This window comes from Polistes canadensis, unplaced genomic scaffold (genome assembly GCF_001313835.1).
Source record: "Polistes canadensis isolate GaletaPanama2010 unplaced genomic scaffold, ASM131383v1 scaffold_125, whole genome shotgun sequence".
Taxonomy (NCBI): domain Eukaryota; kingdom Metazoa; phylum Arthropoda; class Insecta; order Hymenoptera; family Vespidae; genus Polistes; species Polistes canadensis.
Genome location: NW_014569672.1, coordinates 221,256 through 239,380, shown reverse-complemented (window position 1 = coordinate 239,380; position 18,125 = coordinate 221,256). Strand labels below are relative to the sequence as shown.

The 18,125-nt window shown below is 38.8% G+C and overlaps 1 protein-coding gene across 13 annotated transcripts in view; it reads right to left on the bottom strand.

Annotated features, from left to right (window-relative positions):
- Positions 1-18,125, bottom strand: part of LOC106788091 (forkhead box protein P1-like) — a 279,321-nt gene that overhangs the window by 104,975 nt on the left and 156,221 nt on the right. For 12 of the 13 annotated variants that reach the window (XM_014751019.1, XM_014751018.1, XM_014751028.1 and 9 more), the window contains one exon: positions 649-783. In XM_014751019.1, the coding sequence (XP_014606505.1) occupies positions 649-783 (135 nt within the window). Of the gene's footprint in view, positions 1-648; positions 784-3,024; positions 3,534-18,125 lie in introns of those variants that run through there. The other variant, XM_014751029.1, reaches the window with a different exon arrangement.

The window sequence follows — 18,125 nt, the reverse complement described above, 5'->3', positions numbered from 1 at the left end:
GCATAAACTTCTTGTTTTAGTTTCTTCCATTTAGTTGGTTAATTTAGCTTGCCAAACTATTGTACAGAGAATAATACGTTGAATCACTTTAAAATAGTAAACAATATTGGCAGAACCCCTAAATATCATCTTTGAGCAGCACGTTTAGACAATTTTACAATTTATGTTATAACTTTTGAATAAAGTTTTTAGTGATTGATGTTTATTGAACAATTTTGTCTTATTTTTTAACGTAGAATACACTTTACAACGTGTGTACGAAAAAATCACCTCAGATACCATGTATATATACAATGTATATATACATATACAATAGAAAGAGTGAATGAGAAAGAGAAAGAAAGAAAGAGACAGTAGTTTGTTCTTTGATGTCAACGAGAGAACGACGAACGAAGGATTTCATTATTTAAGAACTTGTAATATTTTCAACAGATTTTCACACGATATTCTTTTCTGTATCACCTAGTCTAAACAAAAAATTCCCTAGCGAATGCCCAACAAAGATTAACGCGTGTTGGATTCATTTCATCCTCAACCGGAATAATTATTATATATTCTTTTTTTGCTTTATTTATTAATTTGCAACATGCACAAATGAAATGATAAATTAGTTCGATGTCGTTGTTCAGTTTTATTGAGATTCCTTACCTGATCGTTGTCCTGTTGATCCTGACCGTAACCGGGGATGTCACCATTGGGGGTTGTAGCAGCGGAGGGTCGTTGCGACGTCGACAAGTTGATCGCACCGTCTCCGTCTGTGTCATGATCCATCATGCCATCGTCCTGAAATAATGATCATACTTACGTATCGGTAATACGATTGTTTCAATCGTTCTAAAGGATATTTCATTAGAAGGAATTAAGAAATACACTGATGAAATATTTTAAATAAGTGTATGCAATATTTTAATGCATGTATACATCTATTAATATGTTTAAGTACATATATGTACACCCTCATGAATATACGTGAACGAACGTTGATGCAACCTGATGCCCGTCGTTAATAAACACTATGCGAAAACAACTATGGTTTGCGTTATTGTTGTGTCTCCAACGAGAAAGAGAGAGAGAGAGAGAGAGAGAGAGAGAGAGAACACTGAATTAATTTGTCCAACGAAATTATGCGAGAATCGTTGTAAGGATGAAAACAAAATTCCAAAGATTAATCTGATATTTTGTAAATTTAAAATTCATTCATATTTGTTGGATCTATACTACGACTATTTGTAAATATAAACTCATAAACAAGTATAAAAATCTAAAACCTGAACATTCGCGAAAAAAAGGGTAACAATTTTTCAACATTTTTACATTCCTTATACTCATAAAATTGAATTTGATTTAAAAATAGACGATTACGTACGTACAAATTGATTATATAAAATAAAATCAATATCTAATACAACTTCTACAATAACATAATAATAAATCACGTATAAATACATTTGCATAAAAAATTGAGAACGCTTCTTCTCGACAAATTGAAACGCTAAGAGAAACGATATGAAAATATAAAAAAAAATAAAAAGATGAAAAGAGAAACAACGAAAGAGAATATTACGAGAGACGCGAATAATTATTATCTAATAATTAAGAAAAAAAATAGGCGGCGTTGTAAAATAGTGATAAATAAAAAAGAAAAAAAAAGAAATAAAAAACCGAAGATATGACAAATATCTTAATTAGCATAACGATTATTCTTTATTCGATGGAATGTGTATATAATTAATCTTCACAGGACTGGGAATCGAATTGAATCGAATCGAATCGATCGAACGATTGATTACAGTGATCGTCGAAAATGGAGAATGAGAAAAAAAGAGAGAGAGAGAGAGAGAGAGAGAGAGAGAGAGAAAGAGGGAGAAAGAGAGAGACTGGTTTTTTGCCTTGATCGTTAGCAAGTGAGCACAACTGATTATAGATCGTAGCGTGACGCACGTGATTCTGTCTCACACACGCCGCGCGCAAAAGTAACAATGTTTCGCGTGCGGTTACGGCTTTCTAATAATAATTTCGAACTTCCCTTCCTTTCCGTTCCGTTCCACTCACTCACTCACTCACTCTTTCTCACTCTCTCTCTCTTTCTGACTCCCCTCTCTTTCTTTTTCTCGCTGAGAACGATTACGCGCATCGAAGGCAAATCGATCGGTAGTTTCACGTGGCAAGCACGAGCGATAGTCCGCGCGCGAAAAACCAGAAAGTGAGAAAAAAGGGGAGGAGGAGGAGGAGGAGGAGGTGGAGGACGAGGAGGGGGATGGGGAAGAGCGAGAGAGATAGAAGCAAAAAATTAAAAGGACAGAAGTTATAACATTGCGGGATATTGCATGCCATTGAGAATACGTTACTTGGTTTACGATAATTTTCGAAAAATTCATATTTCTTTTTTTTCTTTTTAAATGTGAATAAATACTAAATAGTTTCGCGTTAATTTTTTCTCTTTTTTTTTTTTTTAAATATCATAAAGTCGTGTGGCGCGCTGAGCTTTGTAGAGCGATTTTTTCTTTAATTTTTTCATATTTACGAGTCGACAAGACGAATCGAGAGAGAATGAGAGAGAAAAAGAAAAAAAAAAAGAAGCGAACGATAAGCTCTTGCACGTACGGAGGTAACAGTTTGATAAATAACACGTAATCTCTGTAGGATCCTTAGGTGATAAAAAAAGTACATATCGTTGGCCCCCTTTTGGAAGGCAAGTGACTACGTTAACGGTGTGGTATGTGAACTCGTTCGAGACCTAGAATGGAAGTTATTTTTCTTGGTGCGTTTTTCCTTATCATTTTTCTTTTTCTCCGTTTCATTTTCTTTGTTACGAAGAAAAATAAGAAAAACAAGGCATACGCGGGATTTATATCATATTGTAATTTTTGGATATTCTTTTCATGATCGATAGAAGGGAAATGCAGTATCAGATTTAAAAAGAAAAAAGAAATAAAGAAAAAAGAAATAAAGAAAAAGAAAAAGAGAGAGAAAAAAAGGAAAAAAAGAAACTGGAGCATAAAAACACTCGTAAAGGACACTCACGATAAACATCCGGCGAGAGGATCTCTCTCGTTCGACGAAACACCACACCGGAAGTCTCTTCTTCCTTGGCACGGTAGGGAGCTTTCCCCTACTCCCTTTTCTTTAGCACCTTCCACGCTTTCGTTATATACTTTCGATTCTCTCTTTGGAATCGGCACACTCTTTCGTTGCTCTTCATACACTAATTCTATCCCTCTCTTTCTCTCTCTCTCTCTCTCTCTCTCCCTCTCTCCCTCTTTATCTCTTTCCCTTCACATTTTACTGATACGAATTTTCAAGGACTCTAAAATTCATCGGTGACACCACAGACTTCACACTAGTGTCTTCTCGTTGGTATATCGTAAATAAAATTTAAACAAATATAAGATGAAAAAGTAGTAGAAGAAGCAGAAGAAGAAGAAGAAGAAGATGAGGATACACAAGCACGTGGCGATAAATAGATGTTGCAGCGCGCGCGCGCGCGCGAGCAAGATAGAGAAAGAGAGAGAGAGAGACAGACAGAGAGGGAGTCTCTTTTTTTCCTCTCTCTCTCTGTGTTTCCCTTTAAACGTATCGTAGGAGTTCCACGAAAAGGAATGAAAAAAAAAAAGAATAAAATAATGAATAAGAATAAAAATATGTAGAATACGACAAGGAACGTCGTAGTAGCGTAAGTTAACGCGCCGCGCGAGTAGCGAGGACTAAACACTAAATGCGGCACAAGCATAGCGAGCACGGAGAGAGCCCGAACCGGCGGGGCTGTTGCTTATTGTGTAAATATAAACAAATATAGTTGAAACCAACCAACAGGCCTGCTTTCAAGCGTTCTCTCTCTCTCTCTCTCTCTCCCTCCCCTCTCTCTTGCCCCTTCGGGTCGGTCCCCACGCTTCCCCCAATCTTCCCCGCATCTCTCTCTCGCACCGTCTCCCACCCTATCCTCACCGGCTGCCCCTCCTTCCTCCTCATTCCTTCTCCATCACCGCCACCTCTTCTTCTCTTCTCTTCTCTTCACTGCTACCGCCACTACCACGATCTTCTTCCGCCACCTCTCGCACTCGCACGCTCTCTTCTCTTTACCCCCTCTCCGATCCTTCCCCGACTCCACTTTTCCCTCCACCAAGTATACCGAGTTCTCGCGCGCGCATTCCCGCTCTCCCCTCTCTTTCACGATACCAGCCACCACCTACCTCCATCTCCATCGTCAGCACCACCACCACCACCACCACCACCACCACCACACTACTCTACTCTACTCTATTACGACCACGCTACACCTCCACGTACCCAAGGGCTAAACCACTACATCATAAGCAGCGCATCGTGGCCCTACCTCGTGTCCTCTTCATTTTTTCTCTCTTCTTACTTTTTTGTCTTTTCTCTTTCTTTTTTCGACTTGACTTCTTGGTCTTCGTCTTCTTACTATACTTCTTCTTCATCCTCCTCCTCCTCCTTCACCTCCCATATGTTCTTCTCTCAAACATACCACCCACTTGCAAGACTTTAGAAAAGAACGGTTGATACCCAGCCGTCGCACGACACCCATGATCGTCCTCCCTCCTCCCTTTAGTCATGATTAGGGCACTCTGTCTTATCTTATTTTTTCTCTTTTCTCTTCGATTAAAATCATTTCTTTTCATATTGGAATACAAACGGCGAGACAGTATAACCCCTAAATTGTTGTTTGATCCGTTGTGTTTTCATGACAAATACACATTCTATATTTGAGATTTTAAAAATATATTTATAGTCATCTGTGAGATATCTCAGGTGGAAAGAATTCGAGGTCTATAAGAATATGTGTGATTTAAGGGAAAAGAAGATAATGGTAAAAAGCGTATCTTGTTTGGACTGTTTCTTTTTTTTTTTCTTTTTCTTTTTTTTTTTTTTTTTTTTTATACAACTCTCGAATCGATGAGAAATTCCAACGAAAGATTTTGTATATTAGAACTCTTCTTTATTTTTCTTTTTTTTTCTTTCTTCTTTTATTTTATTTTATTTTATTATACCACTCCAAATATATATCCATCCACGCTGTATTCGGTTAGTCCATTGTAGAAGAATGAGAAAGAGGAGGAAGGAAGGACATGGATGGTTTGTCGAGGGAAAGGTTTCTCCCATCGGCCCGGTCCTATGACAACAAGAGTGAACGCAAAAATAGGCTAGCAGCCGGCTCTCGCTCGGCTTATGTACCAGGCCGTATACCAAATATGTATTTATTAAGTAAACATGAGGGGCCCAGGCACATTTAAGGACCCCGCCGCCACTGCCGTTGCCGTTGCCATTGCCGTTGCTGTTGCTTGCCACATCTATTTCATCGTTTTGTATTTCAACGTGAATAATACTTCCCTCGACTTCGTCGGGCTCGATGATGTTGCTACAATCCATAATAATCCTGTGAGATTATGCCAAACATTTTCAGGGTTTTTTACCACGTTTACTTGTACTCCGTTATGCGTGTATTGTATACGTGTGCTCTTTTTTAAAAAATAAAAAGGAAAAAAAAGAAACGAAATATATTATCGTCGTTGAGTTTTTAACGATGAATTGTACGTAAACGTTGTGAAAACGTTGAGAAAGAATAATCGGTTATCTGTTACGAGGGTTTAGTTAAGAACAGATAACGAGGGTAAGAGAATAAGAGAGAAAAAAAGAGATAAAATACAACATGTCCTACCCTCTCGATCGAGTTCTCATCGCGTTCGTTTGGAGAGTCCTTCGTAACTCGTTACGCCCACGCACGTGGTGGATGAGGATGAGGATAGTTAAAAAGTCGAACAGTGAAATCTTCTTCTTCTTCTTCTTCTTCTTCTATCTATATCTCTTTCTCTTTTCCTCTAAATAATAAACGGCAGAGGATTTACCCCTAGTCGGTAAGGGTACGCGGGATGGTACGGTACATAAAAATACTTGAAACTGAGAAATTAGCGAGGTAACGGTCTGTCGTCCAGCACGAAAGGGGTAAAGGAAATGGATGAAAGAGAAAGAAAGACAGTGAAAAAGGGTAGTGCAGTCTACGGGTAGAGAAGGGTTCTAATTCTTTCTTTCTTTCTTTCTCTCTCTCTCTCACTCTTTTTCTCCTCCGTGGCGAGTGGGCGCCAGGAAAAAAGGGCCACCTAAAAGGGTTGAATTAATGTCGCGATAAATATATGATTTAAGGTAGAAACGTTTGCAACTCCGGCTAATTTTTTATCTCAGACCGCGACGCTCGTCGCGAGAAGAGGAAGAGGAAGAGGAGAAGGGGGAAGGAGGATGAGGGGGTGGAAGGGCAGGGGGAGAAGGAGGACAAGTAGGAGAAGGTGGAGGTGGAGGTGAAGAGTTTTTTTTTTAGGGCGGCGATATCTCCTCCGACGGGAACGAGAATGAGACAGGGTGTGTGTGTGTGTGTGTGTGTGTGTGTGTATACGAAAGAGAGAGAGAGAGAGAGAGAGAGAGAGAGAGAACGTTTAGCTCGAGAGGAGTTTTGGGTCGTTTTAGAAGCAGAGAAGAGAAACGACGCGGACGAGAGGTGACGCTACGTCGGAGGCAGGTTCACCGAAACGACGGGAGGGAGTGAAGTGGTGGTGAAGGATGGAGTGGGAGAGACGTGAGGGAGATGACCAACGATTATTTCTTTTTTCGGGTAATTTACTAGCCCCGAGAATTCGAGCGGACGCGCGCTTTTAAATAGTTCGCGCGCCACTCCAAGAACTCTTCCTTTTTCTCCGCGTACCGTTTCACACCTTTTTCCTTTTTTTTTTTTCTTCTTTTTGTTTTTTCTTTTTTTTTTTCTTTTTTACCTTGTCTATCCCTTTCTTTTTTTTTTTTTTACACAGTAGGTACTCTCATTATACATGATTCATAGAATGTAGACAAAGTTTACGTGTTAGAATATATTAATTTGATAAGAAAATAAAGATTTTGTTTTATACAGATTGTGGCATTCAATTCTGCTCGATTAATTAAACAAATCAATCAAATGTGACAACTATGAAGACGAGCTTGGAACACGTTAACAGTAAAACCACGAACTTTGTCTCTTTCCAATTATCCGTAATCGCAAAGCTGACATCGAAGGAAGATTCGTGCTAAATTCAGTAGGAAGGTTTCTTCCTAGCTGCGTACCAGCAAACTGAATGAGAAGAAGAGAGAGAGAAAGTTCATACGTGACGAGTAGGTTGTACGGACAGCCCTTATTTCTCTCTCGCGACACGACGAGACAGGATAAGAGAGGGAAGAAAGAGACGGAGGAAGAAGGAGGGAGGGTCACCCTCCGCAGGAAACGAAAGGCGCCACGACCGCTTAGGTTTCCGCAGACTCGACGCTTTTTGGATTAACCGCCTGGACATTAGAATACGGAATTGATATATTATGGGCCGTGGGCTGTGGGTCATCCACCTTCTCCTCCTATCCCCCTTACCTAATCCCACCACCCCTTACATCCCCTTATTCTATTTCTCACTCATACACAGCAAGTACACCTTCACTAACAGCGTTCGTTCTGGAAACGCTGTGCGAAACCGCTTCCTCGAGGTGACCTCACCCTTCCTTCCTTCCTTCCTTCCTTCTTCCCTTTCTTTCTTCCTCGAAAACCATCGTTGAATTCTCTCTTTCTCTTGTGAACCTTCAAAAACCGCCCGGTTAGCGAGGATCCGGGAAAGAAGGAGAACACGGTCGTCCGGTTACGCGCGTTCTTTAGGCATGACCGCTCACTGTTCGCATCGTTCATCGCATTATCCGCCCTCGTAAAACACTCCTTTATAGATTCAACGTAGATTCCTAACGGCTACCAGCCCTCCTAAAACCGTCTTTCTTTCACCCCTTTTCCTTCCTATACCAACTGTTTCTTTTTCTTTTTATTTTTTTTCTCCTTACGTCAGAGGGATTCACTTAATATATCTAAAAAGTTCTCAAAAGTGCATCGAAGATTGTTTATATTGATTATTTTTGATTTAATTGTTAGATATATTCAAATAAGGTTTACATTTATTCGATCAATACTTTCTTTGGTCTTGTTTTGTTAATAATATTGATTTTGGAATCATCCCTTATAACTGATTAATAAGAATGAATTTTTGTCAAGGCCATATGGAAGACTTTAACGATAGTAAAAGAAGTCAATATCTTTCCGCGTGTATGAAAAAAATTGTTCTCAAATCTCGTTAACGATAACCAAAAGTAAAAAAAAAGAAAAAAAATGGTTGCGATCTTAAGAAGGCAGGCACCCTTGTCGATTGGAAGAGAACACGACTGTGTCAGTAAGAAGAGGGATGTTCGGTCACGCTTATCGTTCGCGATCCTCTCTCGCGTAGTAGGTATTTTTTTTTCTTCTCTCCTTTCTTCGGCTGATTTATCGCATTGACGATTAAGGAGAGTTGCTGTTGGAAGATGTGGACTGGAAGAAGAAGAAGAAGAAGAAGAAAAGGAAGAAGAAGAAAAAAAGAAAGAAAACGTTCGACTTGGGTGAACGTTGATCGCGTAACCCCCTATTTCTACCCCCTTAATTCACCCCCACTATGTCCTTGCTCAGGAGGGTGGTTCGATCGGCTAATGGCCCTCTGGTAGGTATTAACATTGACGGAAAAGTCGGCACCGTTTATACGAGCGTCGCGTTAATTTGGCTTTAAGAAGCAACCCTCCTCACCGTCTTACACCGCCACCAGTAGTAAACTCACACTTCTCCCCACCAAGTAACCCCCCCTGACGCAACCCTGGCTTTTTCTCCATCCCTTTAGAATGGAGCGTTCACCGACGGTACTCTTGTTAGCATACTTATCATCGGCTCGTGGAATTAAGAGCACACTGGGCTAGGTGTCTTTTCTGTGAGAACGACGACAACTACGACGACGACTCGCTGTTTTCAAGATGATGGTGAGTGTGAAAGAAAAAGAAGAAGAAGGAGAAAAAAAAGAAGCAAAGTCTTGCGAGGGTAGAGAAAAAGACGTTATACAGGCTATGAGAGATAGAAGAGGGGTGGGGATGGGGTGGGGAGGGGACGAGACGAGAGTCAGCGTAGTTGAAAGGTGACTGTGCTGGGTGGCCTGTTGATAATATCGCCACCGGCAGCAGCAGAGGGTAAGAAGGGTATTGGCTGGCGGACTATTGTCGGAATAATGTTGATTGGATTCAAGACCGAAGGCATTAATCTGCCTTCTTTTATTATGGGCTAGAAGGGACTGTATCAGACTTCTTCTATCGACTTCTTCTCTTTCTTTTTCCTTGTCTTTCTTTTATTTTATTTCAATTCTCTTTTTTTTTCCTGCTTTTAAAATAAGTATCATCAAAAAATTCTTTTTCCTTCGTTTGTCTCAGCCACTGTTTGAAACTGAAATTTATATATTAGGAGATACTACGAATAAACGGGCAGATTTTAAGAAAAAGATTTTTAACGAATAGTGGTAGCTGATCGACGCGATAAAATATATCGTAGGTGTAATATCCCTCGGTCGTTCCACTCGAAGAAGAAAAGTGAGAAAGGTCTTTCATCACTCTTCGTCAGGGTCCTGGCAAATCCAAAACTGGACGTACGATCTAAACGCATTTTTTTTTTTCTTTTTTTTTTTTCATCACCGAAAAAAGGGAAGGAAAGAACTGGGAAAAGAGGTTCGATGTTGTATCGCGAAAAAAGTCATGGACAATGGCTACATTTCTTTCCTTTCTCTATTTCTCTGTGAATGTGGATAGAAGAACTATCTCGCCTTAGAGTAAGAGGAAAGAGCTCCAGATGGATGATCGTAAGTGGTGGACAAGTCCGATAAGGGTGAGAGTAGGAGGACAGGTCGCTGGGGGTGTCGCTTTGAAACAGGAAAGAAGGGCGAGGTGAGTAGGGTTTGCTGCCGCACCCGAAGAATGGACCTCTTTGTTTAGCCGTTTATGGTGGAAGAGATTTAGCCGGATTGCCGGAGAGCGATAGGCCAGTACTGAACGATAGGAAGAGGGTGAGAAAAGGGGAGGTTGGGTGGTTCAGACGAAGAAGTAGTGGAATTTGTGAAACTCTTCCTTTCTCGTTCATTTTCTTTTTCTAGGAAACGATACCTACGACTTTCTCGGCTTCTACTTTTTTTCCCGCTTCTTCTTTCCTTTTTTCTAACCTTTACTCTCTCTCTCTCTCTCTCTCTCTCTCTCTCTCTCTCTCTCTCTTTTTCTTTCACTTTCTTTCTCGTAGGTACTCTTTCCCGAATCCTCGAACGTTATACTGGATCCACCCGAGAAGATTCGGTACGCTTACGAATCGACCCCTTACAATGACCGAGCATTAGCTGACAACAGAGGTGTGGACACTGGACACCCTCCTAAACGCCCGCACTATGTGCTACCACCCTTCGATCCCGCTTACCAAGAACCGAAACCTTTCGCATTTATTGCCGTCGGATCGACGGGATCTAAATAAAATCTATCCAACGTTAATTCAGATAACGATCTTCCAACTACTATACGTATTTTTATTCTACATATTGAGTGTACATGAACGAGCCTAATTTGTTGTTTCATCTTGAAATGGGCTGATGAGCTTATTATTTATTTAAAATCCTTCTTTTACTTTTTTCTTTTCTCTCTTACGTGAATTAAATAATAATGAAATATAAATGAAGTATATGAAAATGAGACAAAGCTGATTCTTCTTCTCTTATTCCTACTAATCGTCGTCTGTTTACGAAATAACGATACCCATGAAAGGTTGAGTAGCATATCGGGTCAAAGAAAACTCGCCATTAACGTTCTCCCAGAAATCCTTCGGACAATCGAAACTAAGCGGTTGATACGCTCTTACGAGCGGCACACGGTTATGCGATAATGAGCTAATATGTGTAAGTGTGTATATGTAATAGGATTACTGCGAAATCTCTTGTAATTGGCCGGAGAAAAGGTGAGCTCGGTTTTGCTAATGTCTTCCACCTAAAAGCTAACTTCGGACGTTTCACGGTTAAGCCTTAAGAGGTTTATTGGGATTCCTGCTCGTATGGAAGACATTACGGACAAGATTTTCCCTTCAGTTGTTATTTCTTTTTCGTTTTTTCTTAATGCGAAATGATAATTCAATGATCTCTCGATCCAAAGAAATAAAAATATAAATAAAAAATAAATAAAAAATGGATGTACACACACACACACACACACACACACACACACACACACACACACGATCTAAATCTATCTTCTTTTTTTTTTTCGTCTTGCTTTCCCCATAAACCGTCGTTATAAATTCAATGTGAATTTATTTCGAGGCCATGGATCACGGTTACAGTACCGCACACGGCCTTTTCACGTTCGGATTAGGGACGAAGTTGCAATTCACTTCGATATATTTACTGTGAGAACGGTCAGCCTTTGCGGTTTGTACCCATCGATGTATAGATGGACAGACCGACCAACATTTCTTTTTCTTCTTCATCTTTTTTTTTTCCTTTACCTTTTAGAGTAAATAAGAAGTAGAAACCCTATCGATATGTATATGTATATAGATGTATATTGGTATCTATATATGATATATATATATATATTATGTTTGAACACATTTATTTTCAACTCGTAACACACGCACGTTCGCACATTTGCGAATAGAAGCAGAGGCCGATCTCTTCCTTCTTCGGGATCCCTGCGGTTCCTCGCGTGATTTATGGACTTCCGAGTTTCTTTTCGACTAGCAACTTTATCCCAAACCCTGGACCACGGATCTTCCTTGCTCGAAGAAACGACGACTTACTCGTATGACACCATTTTAGTTATGTTTATATATACGAGAGAGAAAAAGTAATCTTATATTTATTTAATAATACATTTTATTTTTAAGAGAATTAGAATTATTTTTAGAAATAATTTATCAATAATTATTTCTATTAATTTTTAAGAGAATTAGAATTATTTTTAGAAATAATTTATCAATAATTAAAGCGAAATATTGATTTACCAAATCTTTAGAAAAAAACATTGATATTCCGAATGAAGAAGATGATAATATATTATAATACAAAATTCGTATCGTTTAAAGAACAATAAGAACAAAATTATCTTCTTGTTTTTATTATTATTTAAAAGATAAGAAAGAGGGAATATATTCTGAGTGAATAAAAAATTTGGCGAAACTCCGAAAGACGAATATTCCGAAGGGTGCTCGTCCGTGTAGTGTCAATGAATAAAAATTTGCGGCCGAGGGGTTGGAGGTCCTTTGGCGTTTGATGCCGAGTTTAAAGCTTTACCCTCCCCCCACGTTGTCGTCATTCTCTCCTCCCCCAACAACCACCACCACTACCACTACGAAGGACATCACTTTATATTGCAATAGCGCAGGACCTTCTTAACGTTAGCAGTCAGGGCTGACAATCAACGTGGTTGCTGTAAGTCGCACTTATTCTCGCCTGACTGGCCGCAACCCCCATCGTAACGGAGCCACCCCTTGCAACTCTCTATCTTACTTTTTCTTTCTCAAACACACACACACACACACACACACATACACACACACGTTTACTACGTTTCGTTACGTCACGGAATAAGATGGTTTCGTCAGAGGATCATTATGCCACGCCTTAAGTCGAGCTAATATGTTCTCCTTGATTCTATATAACAGTACTTTCTTATTCTTTTTTTTTTACTCTTACTTTTTCTCACCAATCGTAACTCAACGCCTCATCCCATCTCTTTTCTTCTGCTTCTTCATCTTCTTATTCTTCTTTTTCTTCTTCTTTATTTCCCTTTTTTAACGTCTCTTCTTCCCTGTGTTACTGTATAACCTTCCATCACCCACTTTCATCCCTCTTACATCGAGAGTCTTATACAGCCCCCAAATGTTCAACTGTAGAACGTCGCCAACCAGAAGCCGCACACCCCGACATAGACAATTTAATGCCGTTTTATATAAATTATACATCGGCTTGGAGTTTCGCGAGACGAGACGAGCCGATTAACCTGCCGGCCTGAATCCTTCCTTAGTTCTTCATTTAATTCGTTCTATTCTCTAACTTAACGTATTACCCTTGTTCAGATATATTTGTCATCTGCGTTTATTTTACTGTAAAATATCCGTTTACTGATAATTTTATTAATAATATTTTTTTAAGAAATTGATAAACATCTAAAAAGTATATTTATTTTTATAATTTTTTTTATGATAGAAATTATCTAAGCGTGGAATTATAAATCATCTGTTGAATGATAATTGCATTAACAAGTGTTTAGAAAATTTATTTAGTTTTAATTATTATTATAATTTTTTCAAACATATACTTATTATTAAAAAAATCGATTAGATATTTTCCATACAAAATAATTGTTAAAAAAGTCTCGAATAACAGAACTAAGTTTCATTTCCCAAATAATTACGATAAAGATATCAAGAAAAACAACAAAATTAAGAAAAAAAACAAAGAGATCTACATTCGAAATTAAAATAATTGTTGAGTTAGAGATATATTTTTTCGTTCGTCGAAGAAGAACTCGACGTAATCGAGTCTTTTTCGGCTCTTACAAGGGACCCTTAAATTGTCGTCGACGAAAAGGGATTATTGCGTTAGGCTACACCATAGTCTACGAGATGTCGCCAACGGAGAGAATTATTTTTGATTTTCCGCTTTAATCCCTTTAAAGGGCTCTTCGATCTTAATCCCTTTTCCGGCGTAATGACCAAACGCTTACGCATACGTCTTTACGAATATGGACAATTATTTCCATTCATTGCTTTAAATTGGGTTTTGGAAAAAATATAAGAGAATTATAAACGTCAAATAATGCTTAGATTTTTGTTTAAAAAACAATCAACTTTTGTTAACCATCTAAAGGAAGGTCCGTTTAATTTTCAAGTCATACATACCCCAATAAATAAATAAATATTATTTTTTAATCTAATCTCTTTCTTCCCCCAATATGGTCCTCACATAATATTTCCTAATCTTTATTTTGTAATCAATAAAAGATTCCTTATATCGATTATATCAAATAAAGTTAGTATTTTTGAAGATTGTTAATTCATTATTACTTTATATCAAGAAGAGTTAATATTTGTTTATTCCAAGTTACATAAAGTTGTTGATAATCGTGACAAAAATCAGTCCATATAGAGTTAATATTTGATTTAACACAACGATAGAAAATTTATCGTATCCAAATTTATCAGTGTATTTTAGATTTTTAGGAAAATCAGCAAGCAATTCCAAGCTTTTGGTAGATAGTATTATGTATAAACGTATATATATGTATATATGTGTGTATATATATGTGTATATCTGAAGAGATATAACCCAGGCAACCACGAGAAAAGATCCCTGGAACGTCGTATGAATAATAGTCTCAAGCAAAATGAGAAGATAGTGAAGGAGAGGTTAAAGCACGACGAAGGTGACTACTTCCCACTCTTCCCTTTTTCCCTTTTCCACCCTCTCATTTTTTCTCTCTCTCTTTCTCACTCTCGTACTTACTCGGTACGCATCCAATCGTTTCCTTATTACGATACCAATACGTTATTCTCATAATGTGACTCTGTCGAGGGGGTGCCACGTTTAGAGGGTGGTGTCGCCTTTTCGTAACACCCTTTTTGTCCTTGGAAAAAGCTACTACGTACGGTGCCACGTAAGAAGGGTGCAAAAAATAAAAGAGAGAGAGAGAGAGAGAGAGAGAGAGATGGAGAGATATTCAACGCGAGACTATCGATTTCGGGATCAGGCAGCAATTTTTCAAGCCTATGGCGAATAATTACCGAATCCTTCCCCCATCTTATACCCCCCATCTCTTCACCATCACCACCACCATCACCATCACCATCACGATCTTTCCACTACCACTTCTATAAACGTCGACACGCGGCTTCTCTTCTCCATCGCGTTACAGCTACGTCAATGAAAAATGTGCTTCGAATAGTTCGCAAGCGTGATTAACGGTTCCGGTGCTTACTTCTTCTTCTCCTTTTTCTTCTTCCACATCGTCTTTTTTTCCCCATCCTTCTTTTATTCGTTACTCGGAGAACTCGAGGGTTCTTAGGGTTACGTAAAATCGTTTGGGATTTCATAGGATCGTACTTTTCGCATTAAAATATTTTTCATACTTCTATGAACTTTAAACCATACAATATCAAATACTAGATCATTACAGTAAATCATAAATTACTCTAACAAAAAGAAAAATATGTCATCCATGTGAACGAAGATCCAAGTATTATTTTTTTTCTGACTAATCTGTTAAGAAGAATAAAAAAAGAAAAAATGATAGAGAGAGAGAAAAAGGGGTGGTGGTGATGGGGGGAGGTGAGGGAAAGCGTGAAAGAAGGAAAATCCAAACGTAGTAGTCAGAGAGGACGAAATACTCGAGAGGAATTTCTAAGAAGGAGGAGGAGTTGGCAGAGGAGAGTAGAGGGATAGAATGGAAGGAAGGAAGGAAGGAAAGAGAGAGAGAGGAAGGGAGGAAGGGTGGGGAGTGCGATACACGTCGGCGTAGTAAGTTTCCTGGAAGAAAGTCGTAGTCAGGAAGGAGGCGAGGGATCACCCTACGGGTGGGTGGATAGAAACGAAAAGGGGCTTCTCGGGCTGACTCCGGGATACCTTCATCTGCGGATTACTTATGCACGAGCTGCTGCGACTCATTTCATTGCAACGGAGCCAAGACTTCGCGAACTGAGCCAAGACCGAGCCAAGCCGACGGAAAAATGTTTCTATTTAGCTCGCTTAAGCTCTTTATTAAAGGTTCGCTTCTTCCAAGAAGACGAAAGAAGAAAAGAAAAGAAAAAAAGAGAGAGAGAGAGAGAGAGAGAGAGAGAGGGAAGATTCTGGAATAAAACGGAGATGGAGTGACTCGCGAGAGTTACGTTCGAGTAAAAAGTAGATTGTGGTCTTTTCATGATCTCTTCTTTTTCTTCATTTTCTTTTTTCTTTTTTTTTTAAAGTATTCTCTCTCTCCCTCCATTTTGTTTCTTTCTCAATTCACTAGTAAAAAATCTCCGAGGTATTTCTCCGAGAGTCTTTTAGATACTTCTCCTTCTATCGGTAACCGTCTTCTATCTCTGGACTCTCGCGAAATCCTTCCAAAGAGGGTGGATGAAATTGCGTCAATTACCCGCTGATTTCGGCATCTGATCCGTGTGGATTATTCTCCGCCACGAATGCTGATCCCTTCTTTCGTTTATTGAGCGACGTTTCGAAAATGGCACGACGAATAAAAGAGAAAGAGATGGAGAGAGAGAGAGAGAGAGAGAGAGAGAGAGAGAGAGTAAGAAAAGAAGAATCCTTGGATACAATCGTCCTCTTTCATTTTCATCTGTTTTTTCTTTTTTACTTTTATTTCGATCTTTCGAAACGATTAAAATACACAATCGGAAAGATTAATCAAATGCTGATTAATTTACTCTACATACAAAGAAATATATTATATTTTTCTTATTGGCGTTTAATATTGTATAATGATCAATAAAAATGTTGGAAGATAAAAAAAATATAGAAAAAAAAAAGACGAGTATAAGTTTGAAATCCTCTTTCAAATGTTACACTCGGCATAACGAATAAGCTTTCTTTCCCTTTTTTCTCACTCGCGATAGTCTTTCGCGGTCGATTGTTTCTCTCATCGAGAGAGGGGGTGGCCTTTTCTTTTGCTGGAAGGAAAGAAAGGTAAAAAGGGACGAAGGAAGGTTGAAAATAATTCCGAGGCGTTATTCGATGGCATATTTTCGATTATCGGCCAACGAAGCGTAATCTCGACGGTAAATGGAGGATTGTCTCTGTATAGAGTAAGATGAGGTGATGGGTGCTACGAGTTCCTCGTTCGAGGAGGACATTCAAGAGAAACTTAAGAAAAAGAAAAAGAAGAAGTAGTAGAAAGAGTAAAAGAAGATGGAGGAGAGTGAGAATGAAGACGAGACGCGAGATAAAGAGAGAGAAGGATTCTCGAGGGGTTGCCGCACGGTGGCAATACGACGGGGGGTGAGTATAGCCACCAGCGGCTCTTTAAAAGAAAGCGGGATAAACAGACAGTTCGAGAGGGGCATGGGAGGGAGGAAATGTAAATTTCCACCGAACTGGAAGGACGAGAAAAGAATAAGGGCTCGAACAACGTGGGTATATTGAGTGAACGCGAGCTACCCCTCTTTTCACCCCCAACCCTATCATTTCATCTTCATCTCTCTTTTTCTCTCACTCATTTTCTCTCCCTCTCTTTTTCTCTCTCTCTCTATCTCTCTGTTTCACTCTCGTCTTTCTGTTAGTCTCGTTTCTAGCTCTCGTTCGAGGCGCCCTTTCCTTCTTTAAATTTCATGTGCCAATTGTGCGCGATTGTCTTTACTCCGGCTTCTATCTTTTTCCGCGGCGTCGGCTCTCAAAGTTGAAATTCTTTGTGGGGGCAGTTTTATCCTCTTGCCCCTTATTCACCGCACCCCCTCTCTATCTACTCTCTCTCTCTCTTTTTTCCATCCCTTCTCTTTTCGTTGCTTTTCAATACTTCTTAGAATCGTGAATTCGTGTCCTTGTTTCTTCATCGTTTCTTAAACGCTTTGATCGCAAATAAAAAGATCAACTATCTCTTATACTTGCTATTATCTTATTGTTAGTTAGACTACTGTGTTTGAAAGGTGAAACGCTGATCGTGAGTAAATATGTCTCACTTAAAGAAATAAGAACCGATGTACTCGATGTGCATAACGAAGTGCATAACGAGTAAAATAAGAAAAATGAGAAGAAGAAGAAGAAAAAGAAGAAGAAGAAGAAGAAGAGGAAGAGGAAGAAGTAGCTTGTATGTTAGAAAGACGACACGATCTACTCTATTGAGTTTCACGTGCTTACCACAGTAATTCGGATCATTTACCAAAGAGAAACATCTTTGATGAAGTCTCAATCTACCGGATATCATTTTCATAATCTAAATAAAAATTCTACGAATTTAGTAGGAGACTAATTTAGTCTTTTACATAATAACCTAGTTTGCATCCTAATTATCGTATTTATATAATAATTACTTTTGTTTGGAAATAAGAAAAAAAACTGTATATCCGTTCATCTAATAAAATTAATTATTATTGTCAAATAATATTAGATAAATTACGTTGATCACATAATCTTTGACAAAATGTTCTGACGTGTATTTAAAATAAATACTAAATTTATACCGAAGTCGTTCTTCATCCTTATCAGGAGAAAGAAATCAGACAAGTAAAGATGGGGAAGCACGCAGCTTCG